Source organism: Mustela nigripes, chromosome 12 (genome assembly GCF_022355385.1).
Source record: "Mustela nigripes isolate SB6536 chromosome 12, MUSNIG.SB6536, whole genome shotgun sequence".
Classification (NCBI taxonomy): Eukaryota; Metazoa; Chordata; class Mammalia; order Carnivora; family Mustelidae; genus Mustela; species Mustela nigripes.
In genome coordinates, this window is record NC_081568.1 from 82,457,932 (window position 1) to 82,477,583 (window position 19,652).

General features: G+C 35.6%; 1 protein-coding gene across 3 annotated transcripts in view; it reads left to right on the forward strand.

Moving 5' to 3' along the window:
- RBM27 (RNA binding motif protein 27) overlaps positions 1-19,652 on the forward strand; it is a 78,961-nt gene that overhangs the window by 32,919 nt on the left and 26,390 nt on the right. For all 3 annotated transcript variants that reach the window (XM_059417841.1, XM_059417843.1, XM_059417842.1), the window contains exons 9-14: positions 8,126-8,290; positions 9,942-10,091; positions 13,548-13,692; positions 14,352-14,505; positions 17,276-17,572; positions 18,845-18,985. In XM_059417841.1, the coding sequence (XP_059273824.1) occupies positions 8,126-8,290; positions 9,942-10,091; positions 13,548-13,692; positions 14,352-14,505; positions 17,276-17,572; positions 18,845-18,985 (1,052 nt within the window). The remainder of the gene's footprint in view (positions 1-8,125; positions 8,291-9,941; positions 10,092-13,547; positions 13,693-14,351; positions 14,506-17,275; positions 17,573-18,844; positions 18,986-19,652) is intronic.

The following is a 19,652-nucleotide window of genomic DNA, read 5'->3' on the forward strand; positions in this document are numbered from 1 at the left end:
ATGGTTACTATTGTCTCCTTAAAATGCGACTTTGCTGAAATCAAACATAATTATCTTCTCTTTGTCTACCTCCATTATTCTTGTGTGTCTTTATAAATTGAAATAACACCCATTAATCACCTAGAATTGAAACCTTGACATGATTGACTAATTGCTTTGTTTTATTTATATTGGTTAATTAAGAAATCCTTTCTCTTTTTCTTTGAAATACCCCATTCTGTTTCTACTGTGACTTCTGCCCTCATCAACACTTGAATCACCTGACATTTGGGTTATTGCTATGATCTTGTTGACTCCATTATGTTTCAGTCCCCATCAGTCACATCATATAATGCTGCAGTGCTAATTTTCCTGAGAAAACAAATCAGAACGGTACCTCATGAGAACTCTGCTGTGGCCACAATTTCCCCCTGAATTGCATATATATGTTTTTTATAAGTAGGCTCCGTGCTGAGATTAAGAGTCTGAGGCTCAGCCACCTAGGTACCTCTCACAGATGATCATTGAGCCCCTCCCTATAGTTTCTCTTTCTATGATCTACCCTGCCCTTTTTGGTAATCTCTTTTTTCACTCAACTCCCACATGTATCTTCTCTGGTTACGCCAATTATACCTTGTCTTTGCCCCCTTGTTGTGGCTCAACTTTATTTTTCTGTCTTCATTCTAATAATTTGCTCTCTTCTTTCAAGACCTAAATCTTCTAAGTACATGGGGAACATTATTGCTCTGTTGTAAACTCCTACAGGACTAAAAAGAATTTATTACATATATGGCATATAATTGTACACAGGCCTACTGTTAGATTTCTTTTCATGGGTGTTAATTTTATGTTCAGCTGAGCTTTAGAACAGGAACCACGTCTTAGTATCTCAGTCTTCTAACTACTGTAGTGTTTTTTCGCAGAACGTGTTTGTTTCACTGCTTCTCTTATTTTTTTAAAAAGGTTTTATTTGTTTATTTGAAAGAGACAAAATGAGAGAGAGAGAGAGAGAGAGCACGACAGGGGGGAGAGAAGCAGACTCCCTGCTAAATAGGGAGCCCAATGTGGGACTCAATCCTGCGACACCAGACCCTGACCTGAACTGAAGGCAGTCGCCCAACCAACTGAGCACCCCTTTTCTCATTTTTTAATCAGAGAAACTTTAAACAAAAAAATAAAAAAGGATGTATAATGCATTCCCATATACCTGTTACTCAACTTCAACATTCATCCATCCTGTATCATTTATTCTCCCCAAATAATCTCTTAGCATTATTTCTTAATGCCATTAGACTTGTAAGTACAAAAAATGGATTATTTATCTGAGAGTTTGTTGCAGATGGCACATTTTCTTACTGTTAAATTTAGCATTGTGATTCACAATAAAAATTCCATTTTGTTTTTAAATTTTTTAAAAGTCCGACAATTACCATTTTTTAAAATATCGTTAAATGTAACATTGTGACTCCCTCTAAAAATTCCATTTTGATTTTAATTAATAAGAATCTGGCAGTGGTCATCATCTGAGTGACTTAGCTTCATTATTATTAATGGAGCAAATATTTATTGAATGCTTTCTATGTGCCAGGCACTGTGCTACGTGCTTGAGAGCCAAGATGAAAAAAGGTAAACTCCTTGTTACTTGAACAATATTTTTCTCTTTTTTTTTTTTTTTTTTTTTTAAAGATTTTATTTATTTATTTGACAGAGAGAAATCACAAGTAGATGGAGAGGCAGGCAGAGAGAAAGAGAGGGAAGCAGGCTCCCGGCTGAGCAGAGAGCCCGATGCGGGACTCGATCCCAGGACCCTGAGATCATGACCTGAGCCGAAGGCAGCGGCCCAACCCACTGAGCCACCCAGGCGCCCTATTTTTCTCTTTTTAAGAAGCAAAAATATTTTGTGATATATTAGTAAAGTCCTTTTAAACATAAGTTCCAAACTTCTGTTTTAGATGCTGGTAAACATTTTTAAGAAAATTTGGGGGAGCAGTACAGTTAGCAACTTTTATTTGCCACGTTAGGGAATTGTATATGAAAATATCTAAGATCATTTCAATTTAAAAAATAAATTTTTACATTAAAATAAAAGATAAAAGGCTGTCCTTTTATATTTGGTTTTATGAAGTATTAATTACATTTTTTCCTTCTTTTTGTCTCAGACCAGTAAAAGGTGGTAACATCCTTTCAGCATTTGTGAATTACTGCTTTAGAGGATAGTCTCTTAGTTTGAATCACCGGTTTAAAGAGACTTATTTGGTTGGCAACTGAATGTTTTGAAAGTTACAGAATTATTTGTATCAGACAATTTAAAACTTCCTACTATGCAAACTACTCTTTTCCTTATTTATTTTAAAGATTTATATATTTTAGAGCGAGAGAGTACGCACATGTGAGTGGGAGGAGGGGCAAAGGGAGAGGTAAAGAATCTCAAGCAGCCTCCCCACTGAATGTGGAACCCGATATAGGACTTGATCTCAAGATGCATGAAATCAGTACCTGAACTGAAATGGAGTCAGATGCTTAACTGACTGAGCCACCCAGCAGCCCTTCTCTTCCTTTTTTAAAACTTAAATTTTTATTCTAAAATTTATACAGGAATTTGAAAATGTAGGGGATAGTTTCTGATCTCAGTGTAAATAGAACTTTTTTGGGGGGCTATAATATAGTTTGTTATTCATAAATTTTTTTGTATCTTTCTATTCACTTGATTTTAAAAAGTTTTTTTTTTAAGTTCGTTCTTTGCAGATAAATTGAATCTTTCAAGTTGTTCAGGTATACTTTCCTCAATAGTATAATTGGTAATTTTTAAAAAATTTAGAACTTGACTTCAAATGAAGTAAAAAAACTATGTTTACAATGTATTAGCTCTCAAAGTTTAATAAGTTGGGAAAGTTTAAATTATGGATATTTTATTATCAAAATTATCTTTAAAATTCATAACACAGAAAATGTTTATAAGTGGAATAGAGTGTATCAGATGGTATTTCTGAAAAATATGTCAGTATAGACCCGAATATACAGAGAAAAATGAAATCTGGAGTTTTAGAGGTAAAAATAATCTGCTCAAGGCTAGGTACTGGGAATATACAGATGAATAAGAAATGACTCTTCCAAGAAGCTAAAAATCTAATAGTGGAAAAGAAATGTGTTTATTAGAAAAAAAACAAAAACACCAAGTACAGTATATTTTGCTGTTATGACTAGATGAACAGAGTGGCTTAGAAATACAGGTGACAAAGGAACTAATTCTGTCAAAATTAAAAACCATAATTTTGGCTGCAATTATTACTTGTTTTGCAATGGGACCATTGATTATTAACTGAAGATAATAAATTATATCCACCATGTAAGTGGGTAGGATATCAGTGGCTCCTGGTAATGCTATTTAAAAGGTGACGTCAAATGGATATAGTTTAGAAAAAACTCTGAAATTTTGTCGTTTCTTGAATTAAAAATGTCACAGATACTCTGAAAGGACTTAAGTAATAGATGTAATTGAAATTTTATAGAAAGAGAGCAATATCACAACACCTATTAAAATCAGCTATTATGGGGTGCCTGGGTGGCTCACTGGGTTAAAGCCTCTGCCTTTGGCTCGGGTCATGGTCCCGGGGTCCTGGGATCAAACCCTGCATCGGGCTCTCTGCTCACAGGGGAGCCTGCTTCCCCCTCTCTCTCTGCCTGCCTCTCTGCCTACTTGTGATCTCTGTCAAATAAATAAAACAAACTCTTTTTAAAAAAATCAGGTATTTCCTCTGAAGTACTTAAAATATTTTACCTAAATTTGAATTAACCAATTCACTATGTATATTTTTTGTTTTCACAGTACCATTTTCAAGTATATTCCTTTATTCCCTTAAATTCAACCTGTTAAGTTTCTTTGAAGAAGACATAGTAGAAATATTTTATGATTGCTAAGCTCACTCTAAGGAGTGTGTGAAAAAGTAATAGAGTATAATATCTTGTATTCTACAGATTGATTTTTAGGTTAAAGGTAGTTATTAGTCTTCAAATAAATTTCTATCAGTTATCTTTGTGTTTCTGACAATATATTTTCCTGTTACCAACTATGTAAAATTACTGAAACACTATATTCCTACTAAGCTTGGGATTCCTCATGTAATTCTGTGGAACATTTCCCAGTGCAGAATCATGGATTTTGATGTCTAGAAAAGTATATCGATATCTGGTAGAGTCACTGAATATTGTCTGGGGTTTCTCTCCCCATATGTTTTACTTTGGTTTTCTTATATTCAGTATCTTACTGCCATATTTCAACATACAGACTTTCATCCAAAATACTTGTCATTGGGATACTTGTAATAAATAAGTTTTCATCCTTTCTTTAAATGATTCTTTATTGAGTTCCTGCTATGCACCAGGCACCATTTAGGCCCAGGAGTGTTATATGGTGTGCCAGGTACCTTGGATTCTATGATAAATATGGCCAATAATTGGAAGGTGTAGCTTTTTTATTCTCGAATTGGGGTTTTAGTTTAAAACTTAAGATTTTTCTCCTGGCAATACTCTTAATGACAAAATCAGGAAATTACAGAATAGCTAAAATTTCAGTGTGCTGAAAGACTGTCATCACATGACTAGAGTTAACATTAAGAATGTAAAAATTTTGCTCTCAGGCATGTAAGATGTACAAAAGACTTAAGATAGGAGCATAAACTTGGGATGTTTGCAGTTTGAAATTATCTAGTCATTCTCTTTCCCAATCAGAACTAAACTGAATGAATATAAATTGTGACCAGCTCATCTTCACCGATATTGTAACCTAGTTGATTTAAGAACAGCTTATTTTGGAAAATTTCTGATATACACCAAAGGAAAACAAATACTGCAGGAGTCTTTAGGTACTCAGAGGCTTCAACACTCCTTGATATAATAGGTTAATCATGCTTCATCTATAACTCACCCCTCACTTGATTATTTTAGAAGCACCCCCAAATGTAATATTTCATCAGTAAAAACTTCAGTGTGTATCTTTCAAAGATAAGGATTAATCATATACCATCACAGTACTTTATCTCATAGTCCCAAAATATTTATATTTACTGTTGTCAAATATCCAGTCAGCATTCATATTTCCAAATTGTACGATAGGTGTCCTTTCATAGCTGATTCATGTGAAACTGCATCCAAACAAGGTTATGTATTACATTTAGAAGATACCTTTCTTAAGTCTTTAAATCTTAAACAATTTCCCTTACCTCTTTTTTGGTTTTTCCTTGACATTTATTTAAGAAACAGATCATTGTCCTGAATAATTTTTTCATATTCTGGGCTTGGCATATTGCATCCCCTCGTGTCATTTTAACACATTTCTTCAGGCCTCTATATTTCCTGGAAATGGGGGGCTAAATTTGGAGACTTTAGGTTTACTTATTGATATACTTCCTACTTCAGTATTTTATGATGTACATAATGTGGAGCTTTTTCATTTGCTTTAAATATTGATCAGTGTATACAGGTGTTTTCATTCTGATTCTTCCACTTTAAAAGTTGCTTATGGTTTCAGCAGCCATTTATGACCACTGCTTAGATATGTTGTTTCATTAAGGGTTAAAAAGTGTGATTCTAATTCTGTAATTTCTTGTACGTTAATTGACTGGCATTCTACGAAGTGAAACTCAGTATTGTTAACCATTTGGTTAACCTGAAATGCAGTTTTTATAGGAAAGACAGGATAAATACTTGTTTCCTTTCATTTGTCAGTTTTCAGAATAATGACCTGCTTTCCTAGTATCTTCCAAAAGGAATCATTATGAACTCATGGATTTTTAAAATTTTAATTGTAATTTTTAAAAAAGATTTTATTTCTGTGAAAGAGAATGAGAGAGAGAGCATGGGGGAGCGGGCGGTCAGAGGGAGAAGCATACTCCCCGCTAAGCAGGGAAGTGATGTGGGACTCCATCCTGGGACTCAAGGATCATGACCTGAGCCAAAGGCAGTCGCTTAACCAACTAACTGAGCTACCCAGGAGCCCAAACTCATGGATTTTTTTTTTTTTCAAACTCATGGATTTTTAACATGTTTAATACGTTTCACCCCATTGCATCCTTTTTGGTGCTCACATTGTTTTATCTTTGACCATGGGAGCCTCTTCATGTTGGCTCCTGCAGATTTTGTTTTTTGATACACCTAGTGTTAGATAGTTTTCTTGCTTCTGGAAGCACAATGTATATATATATGACAGTATACCAGGTTCATCTTAATTTTCTGGCCAAACTTAGAATCAGCTTTTTTTTTTTTTTTTTTTTAAAGATTTTATTTATTTATTTGACAGAGAGAAATTACAAGTACACTGAGAGGCAGGCAGAGAGAGAGGGAAGGAAGCAGGCTCCCTGCTGAGCAGAGAGCCCGACGCGGGACTCGATCCCAGGACCCTGAGATCATGACCCGAGCCGAAGGCCGCGGCCCAACCCACTGAGCCACCCAGGCACCCCTAGAATCAGCTTTTTTATCTAAGGAAGCTTTTTGTTTTTAAATAGTATTTAGAGATTTCAGTAGTGTTGTTGAAGAACGTCAGGCTTCATTTGAATAAATAGCCTTCTTCCTGAAATGAAATTCATGCTGTCATGCATGTTGAAAGGACATTGTGCAAATTAGCCTTTGACTTTTAGTTCTCATATGGACTGAGAATGCACTTCCCCATTTTTCTCTTTAGTATACTCCTTAATTCTGTAAGAAATTCTGCCAATAGGTCATTCTTACAACTGTTATTAGATGCTTGATCTATTAGATTGTTTTTTAACATAATGATTGAAAGAGACTTTTTTAAAGATAAATATTGAAAGAATTGGTGCTAAGTGCAGTTTTGTGTCTGCTATACAGTATGATTTGTCACTTGTACCTTTGCTTCGCATGTAGAAGGATGGTAAAATTTAGTACCTCTGTTTCCCTTCTACATTTCCTATGAAATCAGGTAGTTGCTTTGTGGCTTGTTCTGTTAAAGTTTATTAAAAATCTTTTGGAGGGGCACCTAGGTGGCTCAGTGGGTTAAGCCGCTGCCTTCGGCTGAGGTCATGATCCCAGGGTCCTGGGATCGAGCCCCGCATCGGGCTCTCTGCTCAGCAGGGAGTCTGCTTCACTCTCACTCTCTCTGCCTGCCTCTTTGCCTACTTGTGATCTCTCTCTATCAAATAAATAAATAAAATCTTAAATCTTTTGGAAATTTATAACTTTTAAGGACATTGATTGGGTGTAAAAAAACTTCTAAATTCGTTTTATCTTTTGCCACATTGTGAGTGTATGACTTTAAGTATAAAGTACTGAGTAATAATTGTAAATAGGTCTCTTGGGGTAATCAGTAGAATAATAGTAGTAAGTGACTGATGAAAAAACTGCTCCTTGATACTTCTTTTTAAATCCTGTTGTATCAAATTTGACTTCATTTTGTCAGACATTCTTCCATTAATAAATGTGAGCACTAAATGTCTTTTCTTTCAAAAAGTGATTCCTAATATCTGAGGTAATTTCATAAATACACTGATTGGTCTGTGTATCTGGGGTTTTGTCCTTTTTTCTTTGACTGTACTTATTATCCATCTGCTAAGGGGTAACAAGTTTTCACTATCTTGTTTAGTTTTTCTCTTTTGAATGTTTCTTATTCTCTGTGAGGGTATGTTCTGGTGTATATGTGTGTGTGTGTTTAATTTCTTTTTTGATCTTTTTTCTGCTGTCAGAAATGGGAGTATGTTTTGTGTGAACCTGAAATTATGTGAGTTTGAGAAGAAGAGTTTTTGTTTTTAATGGGTATGACAGTCTTCACAACTACATGTTTTATTGGATACAAGTCTCTACCGTCTCAGGGTTTCAGGGCACCTTTGTCTGATAGTGTGATATGGTTGACTGTTTAGTTTTGGGTATGGTTAGCACATAGTTTTTCACTTTAGATTACAAAAGATGGAGATTATGCAGTCATACTATCTGATTCTTGCTCTTTATACCTCAGTGCATCCCAGCCCAGTTGTATGTCTTTTTCTTGAGTTAGGAAGAATCTCAGTAATACCTTTCTTGACTGCCATTCCCATGGATGTACTTTCTCTGTTCTTGGCTGAGGTCTCAGGAAGTATGGCATTACCTGAGAAGCTTGTGACTCTCATTCCCAGCTGCCCTCCTATTCTTTCCTCTGTAGGACAGCCCATGTACTCTCGTGAACATGGTGCTGCTGCATCTGAGCGACTTCAGTTGGGGACACCGCCTCCTCTGTTGGCAGCTCGTTTGGTGCCACCTCGAAACCTCATGGGATCCTCCATTGGGTACCATACCTCAGTCTCCAGCCCCACCCCTCTGGTCCCAGGTAAGCTTTGCTACAAATGGCCATCCATCTTTTTGATCTTTTGTACCACAGCTTGCCAGCCTAAGTGGTGACTGGCCTACTGATCTACTGTCACCGATTCCTATTAAACCTCTTAGGTTGTTTTCTTTCCTTTTTCTTTGCTTCTTTGATTTGTCCCTAGTGGTTGCTAGATGATGAGGCCTCCTGTGTGTCTGTTACCTCTGGTGTCCTCTATATTGAGTTTTAGTGCCTCAGGAACAAAAGTCATGCTAATTCTTTGAACTAAATTTTAATCCAATAAATAGGAAGAGGATATCTAGTTGAATGTTTTCTAATCAGTTTTATATTTCAAGAAAAACTCAGTTAATTTTTTTAAAAACAAATATCTGATTTCTTGGTGATCAAGGGTGAACATCTTTTCCCCCCACTCTGCTCCATGTATGGACTGGCTGTGTATAACATAGTGATTTCTTGAAAACTCTTCCCTCCTACTTACATGTACATGTTGAAGACCTATGTGGAGTGCTTCGTGGGTGTCTCATGAGGTTTTTAACATTTCTCCTTTTGCCTTTGGATCTCCATTCATCGTAATTAACTTAAGGACTTTGAAGTTTCTAGGAGTTCTGTATATTCTCAGGAATTAGAGAACAAGGTCATTTGATTATGTAACTTCTTTAAAACTCTCTGCAGCTGTAGGAGATTTAACTATAGGAAATCTTCTGTCAAGACTACCAAATGGTAACTGAAAACGTTTTTTTGTAATAATTTGCCGATCTTCTGCTTTGAATCATGGAACTGATTGGCCATTAATAAGGATCTGAGTGTCTCTTACCTTGTAGCTGAAACTTCCTATGAATGTCATAGAGAATTTTTCCACTAAGAAAATTTTTAAAAAGGTGCAGGAACTTCTAAAGAACAGTAGGGAAAACCAATGTCTTCACTTAATCTTAACTGTTCTTTGATTTTATGTAGGATAAAGAAGATGTATACTGTTTAGAGATTAACACGCAGAATTTCTTTAACACTAACAAAATATTTAGCATTAGAATTGTAAAAATTAAGTATTTAGTTTTAGAGAAAACAAAGGGAACATGATAAAGGTGGCATTGATGTGTGGTGGTAGGGAGTAGAATCGTGATTACTTTTAGACATACAAAATTCATCTTACTTATTTAGCTGTTTGAAAGAAAGCATTTGAAATGTTCTGTGTATGAAACCAGCTATTGTATCTGCATTTTAAAGTGTAGATAACCAAATAAGCAGATTGTTTTTTTACCCCTAATTAAAAGAGTACCTAGAAATTGGTGAGGCATGATAACTGAGGAAACCCAACCAGTCCTTTATATGTGGTGTTTATATATGTGCATGCTTCTCTTAAAAATGTTCATTGATGTTAGGATTAGGTGATGGATATAGAGGATAAAAATGAATAGGTAAATAAATGGAACTCTCTACATAGTCAGGAATGGATCTGTGTATCTGTGTTTTGGGACAGGAGCATTTTCAGTTCTTTCACTTCTAACAGGTTTATCTATTTACTGTAATTCAGATATGTATGTATAGGTCAATATATTTGTTGAAGAAAAATATTTTTTGCAGTTGTTTATTTTATTAATGAGAAATTAACTTCTCTCTGATTTGTTACGTGTTTTGTTGTTTTGTTTTCCCACAGATACGTATGAACCAGATGGTTATAATCCAGAAGCTCCTAGTATTACCAGTTCTGGTAGATCTCAGTACAGACAGTTCTTTTCGAGAACACAGACACAGCGCCCAAACCTGATTGGCCTAACATCTGGAGATATGGATGCAAATCCAAGAGGTGAGACTGCCTCATATTTACTTTGATGCTGTTGTTACACAGGAGTTCAGTATAGCATTCCGACCTCACTAAAGTCCGGAGTTACGTATATATTGTCTTTTTGAAGAGTGCTATGTAATTATATCAGATAAATGTGTTTGAATAACTGTATCTCCAAATTTTATTTTAAAGCTATAATTAGAATATATTTATTTTAAAATAAGAGTAATACTCATATTTCTTAATTCTATTTTTGTAGATCTTTAGGCTGGTTTAGCTGTTTACTGGGCACTGTGTTAAATATTAGGTAAAGAAAGATGAAATGACATGGTCCCTTGCCCTCAAAGAACTGATCACTTAAAGGCCTACTTTGTATCCTATGAGCTGTGCTTCACACTAATAACTGAGAATCTGAAACACTGCAGTAAAATTATCATTTGATGTTTTTTAGTATTTATGATTACAACCCTATGTCTGGACCTTTGCAAAGAATAGTTGCAAACTTTTAAAGACTAAATGCAAAAAAATAAAATAAAGATAAATGCAAGTATTTACCTTAAATATGTGTTGATGTCATCCTTTCTCCTTCCCTCAAAAAGGGAAGGCTAGAAAGTTTAATGACATTCCAGTTCTTCTTACTTGTATAGTTTGATTTGTAATATTTAATTTGAATTTGAATGACTGGCCATGGGCCATCCTAATAGTATTTTTCTGTTTTAATTATATGGGTATCCTTTTTCCTGTTCTTACCTTCTTTCCTATCTTGCTTTTATTAACTTTTCTTTAGTGCATTAATATCAGTGTTACTACTGCAGACTAACAGTTTTGTGTCAAGATGAAGCCAAATGCTTTTATATGTATGAATGTCTTTTATTCCTTTCCTATAACTCCTTGAAAAATGGTACTATATTTATTCTCTTTTTATAGATAAAGACATTGAGGCTTAGAGAGGTTAAAGATCTTGCCCGAGGTTACACAGCAATTAATGACAGAACTGGAACTTGAACCCAGGCATATCTAATGAAGAATGTGCTTTTACCTTCTGTACTATAATGCATAAATTATTACCAAATTATTTGAAGTTAGTGGGAAGATCATATCCTCAGAAATTCATGTTTTCCTTTTGCCAGTAGTGTGGTCTTTGTGCACATTCATGTATAGTAATTCATGGATAATCTCACTCAGATAGAAGTCTTGTGGTTTTTTTACAACAGGCTTGGTTTGTCATGTTGGCAAGTCACCAAAATTCTAGCTATATATCTCTTTCCTTATAAAATACTTCAGTAAAGAAAAGCACTGAGCAATGTTAAGAGGTAATCCTAAGTGTTCTAGGGAAAATATAACGGCATCTCAAATTCTAGAATGCTTTATGCCATCACAATTGCTATCTTCTCCATTAGGCTTCTAAAAACAAAGGCTATAACAGGGCAGAGACCATAGTTACTTTATTCACTGATTTACACATAAGGTCTAATATAATTGTTGGAGCTCTAGCAACTGCTGAAGAAATAAATGTTAAATGAATGAACTTGCATCACAATTTCCCCGTCACACAGTGAAATGGAATATACTACCCCCACCCCTCATTCTTACCCTAACTTCTAGCCCTACATGTTACTCTTTGCTGTGTTTTACCTTGGTGGAGTTACGAAAGTTAAGGAGAATATTGAGACTATATCAGGCGTAGATTTGTGTTACTTAATTTTTTATTCAACACACCTCTTCCTGTCCACAGATAGGCCATTGTAAGTTCACTTTCTCTAAGTATTTTAGTCGTGGGACGCCTGGGTGGCTAAGTTGTTAAGTGTCTTCCTTCGGCTCAGGTCATGATCCCGGGGTCCTGGGATCAAGCCCTGCATCAGGCTTCCTGCTTGGTGGGAAGCCTGCTTCTTTATTTCCCACTCCCCCTGCTTGTGTTCCCTCTCTCGCTGTGTCTCTCTGTCAAGTAAATACAAAAAAATCCAAGTATTTTAGTTGTAAATGTTGTTAATGAAATATACCAGTTTATAGTATTGGCTTTGGATTTTCCTCCCAGCTTTTGAGTTTGAGAACTTTTAAACCTATAAAAAAATAAAGAAATGCAATAAACACCCGAATACCTTCGCTTAGGTTCACCATTTGTTATGTGTAGTCACCTTTGGGTGTGAATGCTTGCTTGTATACATGCACATTCTTCTCTTTCTTCTTCCTTTCTCCCTTCACTTTTTTTCCTTCAACTACTTGAAAGTATATTGTAGAGATTGAGCACTTTGGATCCTTTATTTTACATCCAAGAGTAAGGTGTGGTCCTATATAAGCATAGTCTCGTTGCTATACTTAAGAGAATCGTAATTCCATAGTAATAATCCTGAGTGGTTCAAGGTTTTGTTAAATCACATAAGAATACAAATAATTTCACTCTATTTATGGTGCTAAGTTCTTTGATTGCTTGCCCGAGGTGATAAGTATTAGATCTGTCCTTTGTAGTGTAATCATTTGTGGAGTGGTACTTTGGCACCACATAAATATCTTGCTCTCGGGGTACCTGAGTGGCTCAGTCAGTTCTGCTGGAATTCAAATTCAGGTCTTTGACTCCAAAGCTTGTATTCTTTCTTCTAAATGATGTGCTTCCAGGGGCTGCTTAGTGGCTCAGTCATTAAGTGTCTGCCTTCAGCTCAGGTCATGATCCCAGGGTCCTGAGATCCAGGCCCACATCCAGCTCCCTGTTCACCCAGGTGGCTGGGAGTCTGCTTCTCCCTCTCCTCTGTCCCCCTTGCTTGTGCTCCATGCACATGTGCGCACTCTCTCTTTCTCTCTCTCACACGTGCCTTCTCTCTTTCTCTCAAATAAATAAATTCTTTAAAAAAAATTTCTAAAAAATCTTGTTCTCTAACAATTTTCTACTGGAGTTTTAAAAAAGTTATTTTTTTTTGCATTCTTTAAGGATCCTTGCCCGAATCAGTTTTTGATTTAATTTATTTATTTAAAATATTTTATTTATTTATTTGACAGAGAGAGATCATAAGTAGGCAGAGAGGCAGGCAGAGAGAGGAGGAAGCAGGCTCCCCGCTGAGCAGAGAGCCCAATGCGGGGCTCGATCTCAGGACCCTGAGATCATGACCTGAACCGAAGGCAGAGGCTTTAACTTTAACTGAGCCACCCAGGCACCCCCCCCCCCCCCCCCCGCTTTTTAAAAATATTTTATTTATTTATTTGACAGAGATCACAAGTAGACAGACAGACAGGCAGAGAGAGGAGGACTGAATCAGTTTTTACATTGGAGTTGCCAATGACTTTTTAAACTTGGATATTGTATTTTTAACAGAGGAGAAAAAAGGAGGCCATTGATAATTTTTTCTGTTAAGCATTTCTGAAAAGGAAACGGTAGTTGGGTGCTATTCACTTTGCTTTTTTAGCTTTTAAGCTAAATATTTTAATCATTTGAAATTCCCCCAAATACTGTGCATTGTTAATAATGTTAATTTTTCTTTCCAACAGCTGCTAACATTGTCATCCAAACTGAACCACCAGTTCCTGTTTCAATTAATAGCAACATAACCAGAGTAGTTCTTGAACCAGATAGCCGAAAAAGAGCTATAAGTGGTTTGGAAGGGCCGCTCACAAAGAAACCTTGGCTTGGAAAGTAAGATAATTTGCTACTTAGTAACATCTACTTGGTGTTTTTGTTATTTTTGTGTGCATTAGTAAATTCATAAAATTAAGAGTTGTCATTAATGAGTTTCAAACTATGTGTCTCAAAAGTTAGGGTTCCCAGAGACATCATTAGAACATCTTAAAAATGGAAGAGCTAACAGAATATTAATAATAGATACTAGTAATTTATATTTGCTACAAATAGGTCTAGCCCGGTATTAATTATCGAGACACTGAAAGTGAATAGAAAAGAAGAAAAACTTAGGTATTTTTGCGGAAGCTGAAAAACACTTCATAAAAAAATGATGTTCTTTCCTTGCTTTAATGTTAGACTCCTTGGTAATTGTGGTGGATCTTTTTAGTATATAATTTTAAATCTCATTTGGGCCTCTTTCATTTTATGATCTTTTGCCATTCAGTTTTCTTTCTTTCTCTCTACCTCTCTACCTCTCGAGCCCCTATGTAACGAGGAAGATACGAGAATTATTTAGTAATTGCTGCTGAAGAATGTTAACTAATTTCCCAGGAATATAAGAATGTCTTCCAGATGATGCTTTAATACATATAAACTTGAATTATTTGTTGACCTTTTCCGTGGCTAGGCATAAGGTGGGGGAATTAATCAGGATCTGTTAATATTCTTTTCAGGCAAGGGAATAACAGTCAGAGTAAACCAGGATTCTTGAGAAAGAATCAGTATACAAACACCAAATTAGAAGTCAAGAAAATCCCTCAGGAATTGAACAACATTACCAAGCTCAATGAACACTTCAGCAAATTTGGAACTATTGTAAACATCCAGGTAAATGTGGCTAGGTTGGTGACAGAATTAATGTGGTTTTATGCATTTTTGAAATATTCTTGTCTGTTCACTTTGCTTAAAAGAGCCATTAATTAGTGTGATTATCTCTGGTGCATGTTTTAAGCTCCACTGTATAGCCCTTAACCCAACTTCATGATGAAATTGTTAAGCTGAATTTTTTTTTTTTAATGCATTTGTTTCTTATCCTCAACTTCTTCCTGAAAGACACAGAGGCTAGTTGGTGTATTTTTGTTCATAGTGCTATTCCTGGACAAATGACTTTCTAATCTGCTTTATTAGTATTCTAATTAGGTAGGTGAGATTTTTGTTAATTTCTAAGATTGTAATTTTGCCTATTGAGTGACTTCTATTGTAGTGAAATACTAGTTTTGTTAAGGATGGTTCTATTCTTAAGAATTTTTGGCAGTGTAACATGTTGTCTAATATCTCATATAAATGGTAGCTTTTGTATTCTGTCTCCAATTTATGAATTTGTGGTTGAGTGTTATGCTGTAATTGAGAGTACTTGAAGGCCTCATTAATTTTCCATTTCAGTTAGTCACCCCTGTTAGTTAATGTTGTCATCAAACCAAAATGTGATTTATATAACGGAGTTTAAAAAATAGTATTAGGAAATTTGATATTTCAAAGAACTCAAATCTTTTTGAAAGAATTTTTTTTTTTTTGGAGATTTTTTAAGCAGTTTTTGGTCCCTGAATGTAGTACATGTTTAGCTTTATAGATGATTTGGAAATACATTAAACAAAAGTGGGAAAAAAATCACCTCAACCTTATTACTTTTGCAGTAACAATTACTAATATTTTAATGAAAAGACATAGTGTTTGTATGGAAGAACACCTATACGCACATATACACATGTTCTCTTTAAAAATACACTCTTTAAGAATATATACCAAATGTCTCTGACTACCTTTTATCTCTTACATGTTTCCTAGGTCATGATTGTTTATAACATTAAGAAAAATAAGATGGCTTAATGTAGTTTGGTAAATGAGTCTTGTCTGGTTTCCATTAACACATATCACAGACTTTGTGGCTTAAACAGTAAAAACTTATTTGGGTGGAAGTCCAAAATCAAGGTGCTGGCCAATTTGGTTCCTGATGAGATTCTCTTTCTGCTTTGCAGATGGCCACTTTCTTGCTGTGTCCTTGAATTGTGGAAGGGGAGGGAGATCTCTTTCTCTTTCTATAAGGCTTCCAGTACCATCTGATTAGGGCCCCACTATTATGATTTTTAACTTTAATTCCTTCCTAAAAGACCTATCTCCAAATGTAGTCATACTGTGGAGGCTTAGGATTTCAACATAAGAATTTGGGAGGTGGGTCATAAATCAGTCCCTAGCAATAGACTGTAATTTATTTACTTTTCTTCGTTTTGGGGAATTTCTGTTTTTGTTGTTTTATGTAAAAACAATGCTGTGGTGAGCCTCCTTGTCGCTGAACCTTCATTATTTTTTTATGATGAATTGCTGAATTAAAGGGAGTTTTAAGACTTTATTAGAGCTGCCAAATTGTTCTCCAAAAGGGTTGTGCCAGTTGATACTCCTAAATGCACTGTATGAGGCATCATCAGTACTGTAATATGGATCCATTAAAATTTTTTTAGCCAGTTTTGTAAGTGAAAAATTATACTTGTTTTAATTTCCTTTTTTTAAATAGGTTTCTAATTTGTATAGATCTTTTGCATTTTGTTGTTGTTGTTGTTGTTGTTGTTGTTGTTGTTTGTTTGTTTGTTTTTTGGATATACTTATTGTCTTTGCCTGTTTTTTATGAAGGCATTTATGGTAGTGATTTTCTAAGCCATGGCTTGTCATATATATTAAAAATACTTTTTCTATTCATCATTTAGTTTAGGGCATATTTGGAATGACAGATTTTAAAATTTTATGTGGTAGAATCTATTATTCTTTGTCTTTATGGATTCTACTTTTATAGGAATGCATAAAAAGGTTTTCCAAACACTCAGATTATACCCATACCCACCTTTTTTTCTTTTGTGTTTTTATTAGGTTTTTTGTTTATTATTGTAAAATGGTTTCTTTTTCTGGAGTTTATTTGAATGTAAGATATCCAGAAGGGATCTAACAACTTTTCCCCAAGTGGTTAGGTAACATTATTAGGATTATTTGGTGAATAATAGTCTTTTATGTATAATTGTGGAAAATATGCATTTTATCTTTTAGAGGGATGGAGAACTTTATTTAGAAAGCATTCAGAGTGGATTTCAGCAGGCTGTTTACTTTTTAAAAATATATATATATTTTTTTAAAGATTTTATTTATTTATTTGACAGAGAGAGATCACAAGTAGATAGAGAGGCAGACAGAGAGAGAGAGAGGGAAGCAGGCTCCTTGCTGAGCAGAGAGCCCGATACGGGACTCGATCCGAGGACCCTGAGATCATGACCCGAGCCGAAGGCAGTGGCTTAACCCACTGAACCACCCAGGCGCCCCTACTTTTTTTACAAAATATTTTTAAAATTTATTTGACACAGAGAGAGAGATCCATAAGCAGGAGGAGAAGCAGAGAGAGAGAGATTTTGGCTCTCCACTGAGCAGGGAGCCCGATGCAAGACTTGATCCCAGGACTCTGGGATCATGACCTGAGCTAAAGGCAGATGCTTAACCACCTGAGCCACCCAGGCAGCCCTCTGATCTACTTTTGAATTATTTATCAATAGTTTACTTGAATTTAACTGTTTGTTAATTTCTGTGGGGTTTTTATTGATGCTTTTGTTTTTTCTTACAGGTTGCTTTTAAGGGAGATCCAGAAGCAGCCCTTATCCAGTATCTTACCAATGAGGAGGCCAGGAAAGCCATTTCCAGCACTGAAGCAGTTCTAAACAATCGATTCATTCGAGTTCTGTGGCATAGAGAAAATAATGAGCAGCCAGCACTACAGTCTCCAACACAGCTACTCCTGCAGCAACAGCAAACACTTAGTCACCTGTCACAGCAGCACCATCATTTGCCACAGCACCTTCATCAGCAGCAGGTGCTGGTGGCCCAGTCTCCTCCCTCAACGGTACATGGGGGTATCCAGAAGGTAAATCATTGAATCACAGAGAATGACAGGTCCTTTAGTCCCACCCTGATCTAGATCATTATTTCTCAGTTTGGGTCCTTACATCTTCTACATTAAAGCCACTCAGTTTTATCTGCAGACAGCAGCATCTCATCTCCTCAGAACTTATTAGACATGCATTTTCTTGGACCTCACCCCACCTTATTCAGTCAGAATCACTATGGTTAGTGCCTAAGCAAGCTCCAGATGATTTTTAGGAACCTTGAAGTTCTAATGCTAGTGTTAATTACCTGGGTACAAATTCCTGGGCCTTATCTCCCCAAACTGACAGAGTCAGTCTCCAGGTCTCCAGTCTCCAGGAGGCCCATAAATCTACATGTTTAAAGAAATATGCTTAGTGATTCTTCTCAACACTAAAATGTAGTAACTGTCCACTTCCAAACAACTTTGGATCTAGAACTTTTGCTTTGTTTTGTGTTAGAATCAGTCATCCTTATACCCACTCTTCTGTCTTAATTTTTCCATTTAGAAAACTCTTTTAAAATGCCCTTAAAACTTTCTAGAACTGAAACGTAAACTCCAAGAAAATGGGGATTTTTGTCTGTTTTACTCATTCTGTCTTGTATGCCTAAAACAAGGCCTGGCGCTGTTTGATAGACTTGAATGACTAGATGAAGGAAGGAAAGAACAAACTACTGTGCAGTAGAGCCATTCCAATATTGATGATAATGATAAACCTTTTCCTAGTGTTCTCTTGTTTCAGTTAAATGCATTCAGATTTTTAAAAAGGAATTCTTATCATACATAGTCTTCATTCATCATCCTTTTTATTTGCACCTAAACCTGAATTTCTTTTGTCTCTCTCCCTGTTCATGTTAGAGCTCAAAGGCAAGTGCTTCCCCTGGATGTTGGCCACAAGGTGTATTAAAGTGATACTGTCACCTTTGTGATCTATTAGACCCAGTTCTGTTATTGTTAAAAGCTACCATTAGTTAAAACTCCCAAATCCCTGAAAGGGAACATTGGAAAAAATCATTAGAAATTTTTATCTGTATGAGCATATATACATATATGCATGCATTTTGGTATGACATTTTTCAGACATCCATAGAAGTATGGATAATGGCAATCATTTCTATATCTACCACTTAAAAAATAAAACTTAACGGGTAATTGAAGCACCCTCCCTTCTCATTTCCTTATTTTCTTCCCCATGGTAATCACCACCCTGAATGTGTATTATTCCTGGCATTTTAAAAACTTTGACCACATATGTGCTTATTTTGTGTGCAGATGATGAGTAAACCGCAGACATCGGGTGCCTATGTTCTTAACAAAGTTCCTGTTAAGCATCGTCTTGGACATGCAAGTGGTAACCAGACTGACGCATCACACTTATTGAGTCAGTCAGGTGGTGTTGGAGAGGATTGCCAGGTCCGTATTACAGATTATTTAAAGCTGTTTAGTGACAGAGAGAAATTAAGACATTGACTTTCATCCAGATTTGTAATGTCTTGTTTCTTCAATCAAGGTAAATGTGAGAGCTAACCTGAGTGTGGCAGGTAGACTTCTCTAATTTCTGTGATTATGCTAGAAATGGGCAGTTAAATTTTTTTTCCTACTCAAAGTGAAGTAGAAATTTGAAGATTTTAACCACTTATTAATAGGGAGATGTCGTTCTTAGTCTGTTTCTTTTCCTCTTTAAATAAGAACATAATGAAGAAGATTCTGTTGTAATCGGAAGTCAAACTTTGGAATATATTTTAAGAAGTTTCTTTGCTTTAGGAATATATCTGTATGGTGACTTTCCACAATGGTGATTATTTCAAAGAGGGCCTGAAAAATTCTGAAAAAGAACAAGGAGGTACTAGCGCTAGCCCTACTAAATGGTAAAAAATATTATGAAGTCTGTATAACCAAGTCAGTTGATACTGGCACATGGATAGACTAAGAGAACAGAATAAAAGACAATTCCTTGCAAAAAGGAATTTTGAGATGTCAAAACAGTATCTTAGGCCAGTGGGGAAAATATGGACTTTTGATTGATGGTACATGGATAACTGGATAGCCATATAGAAAAGATAAAATTAGATCCATTTTT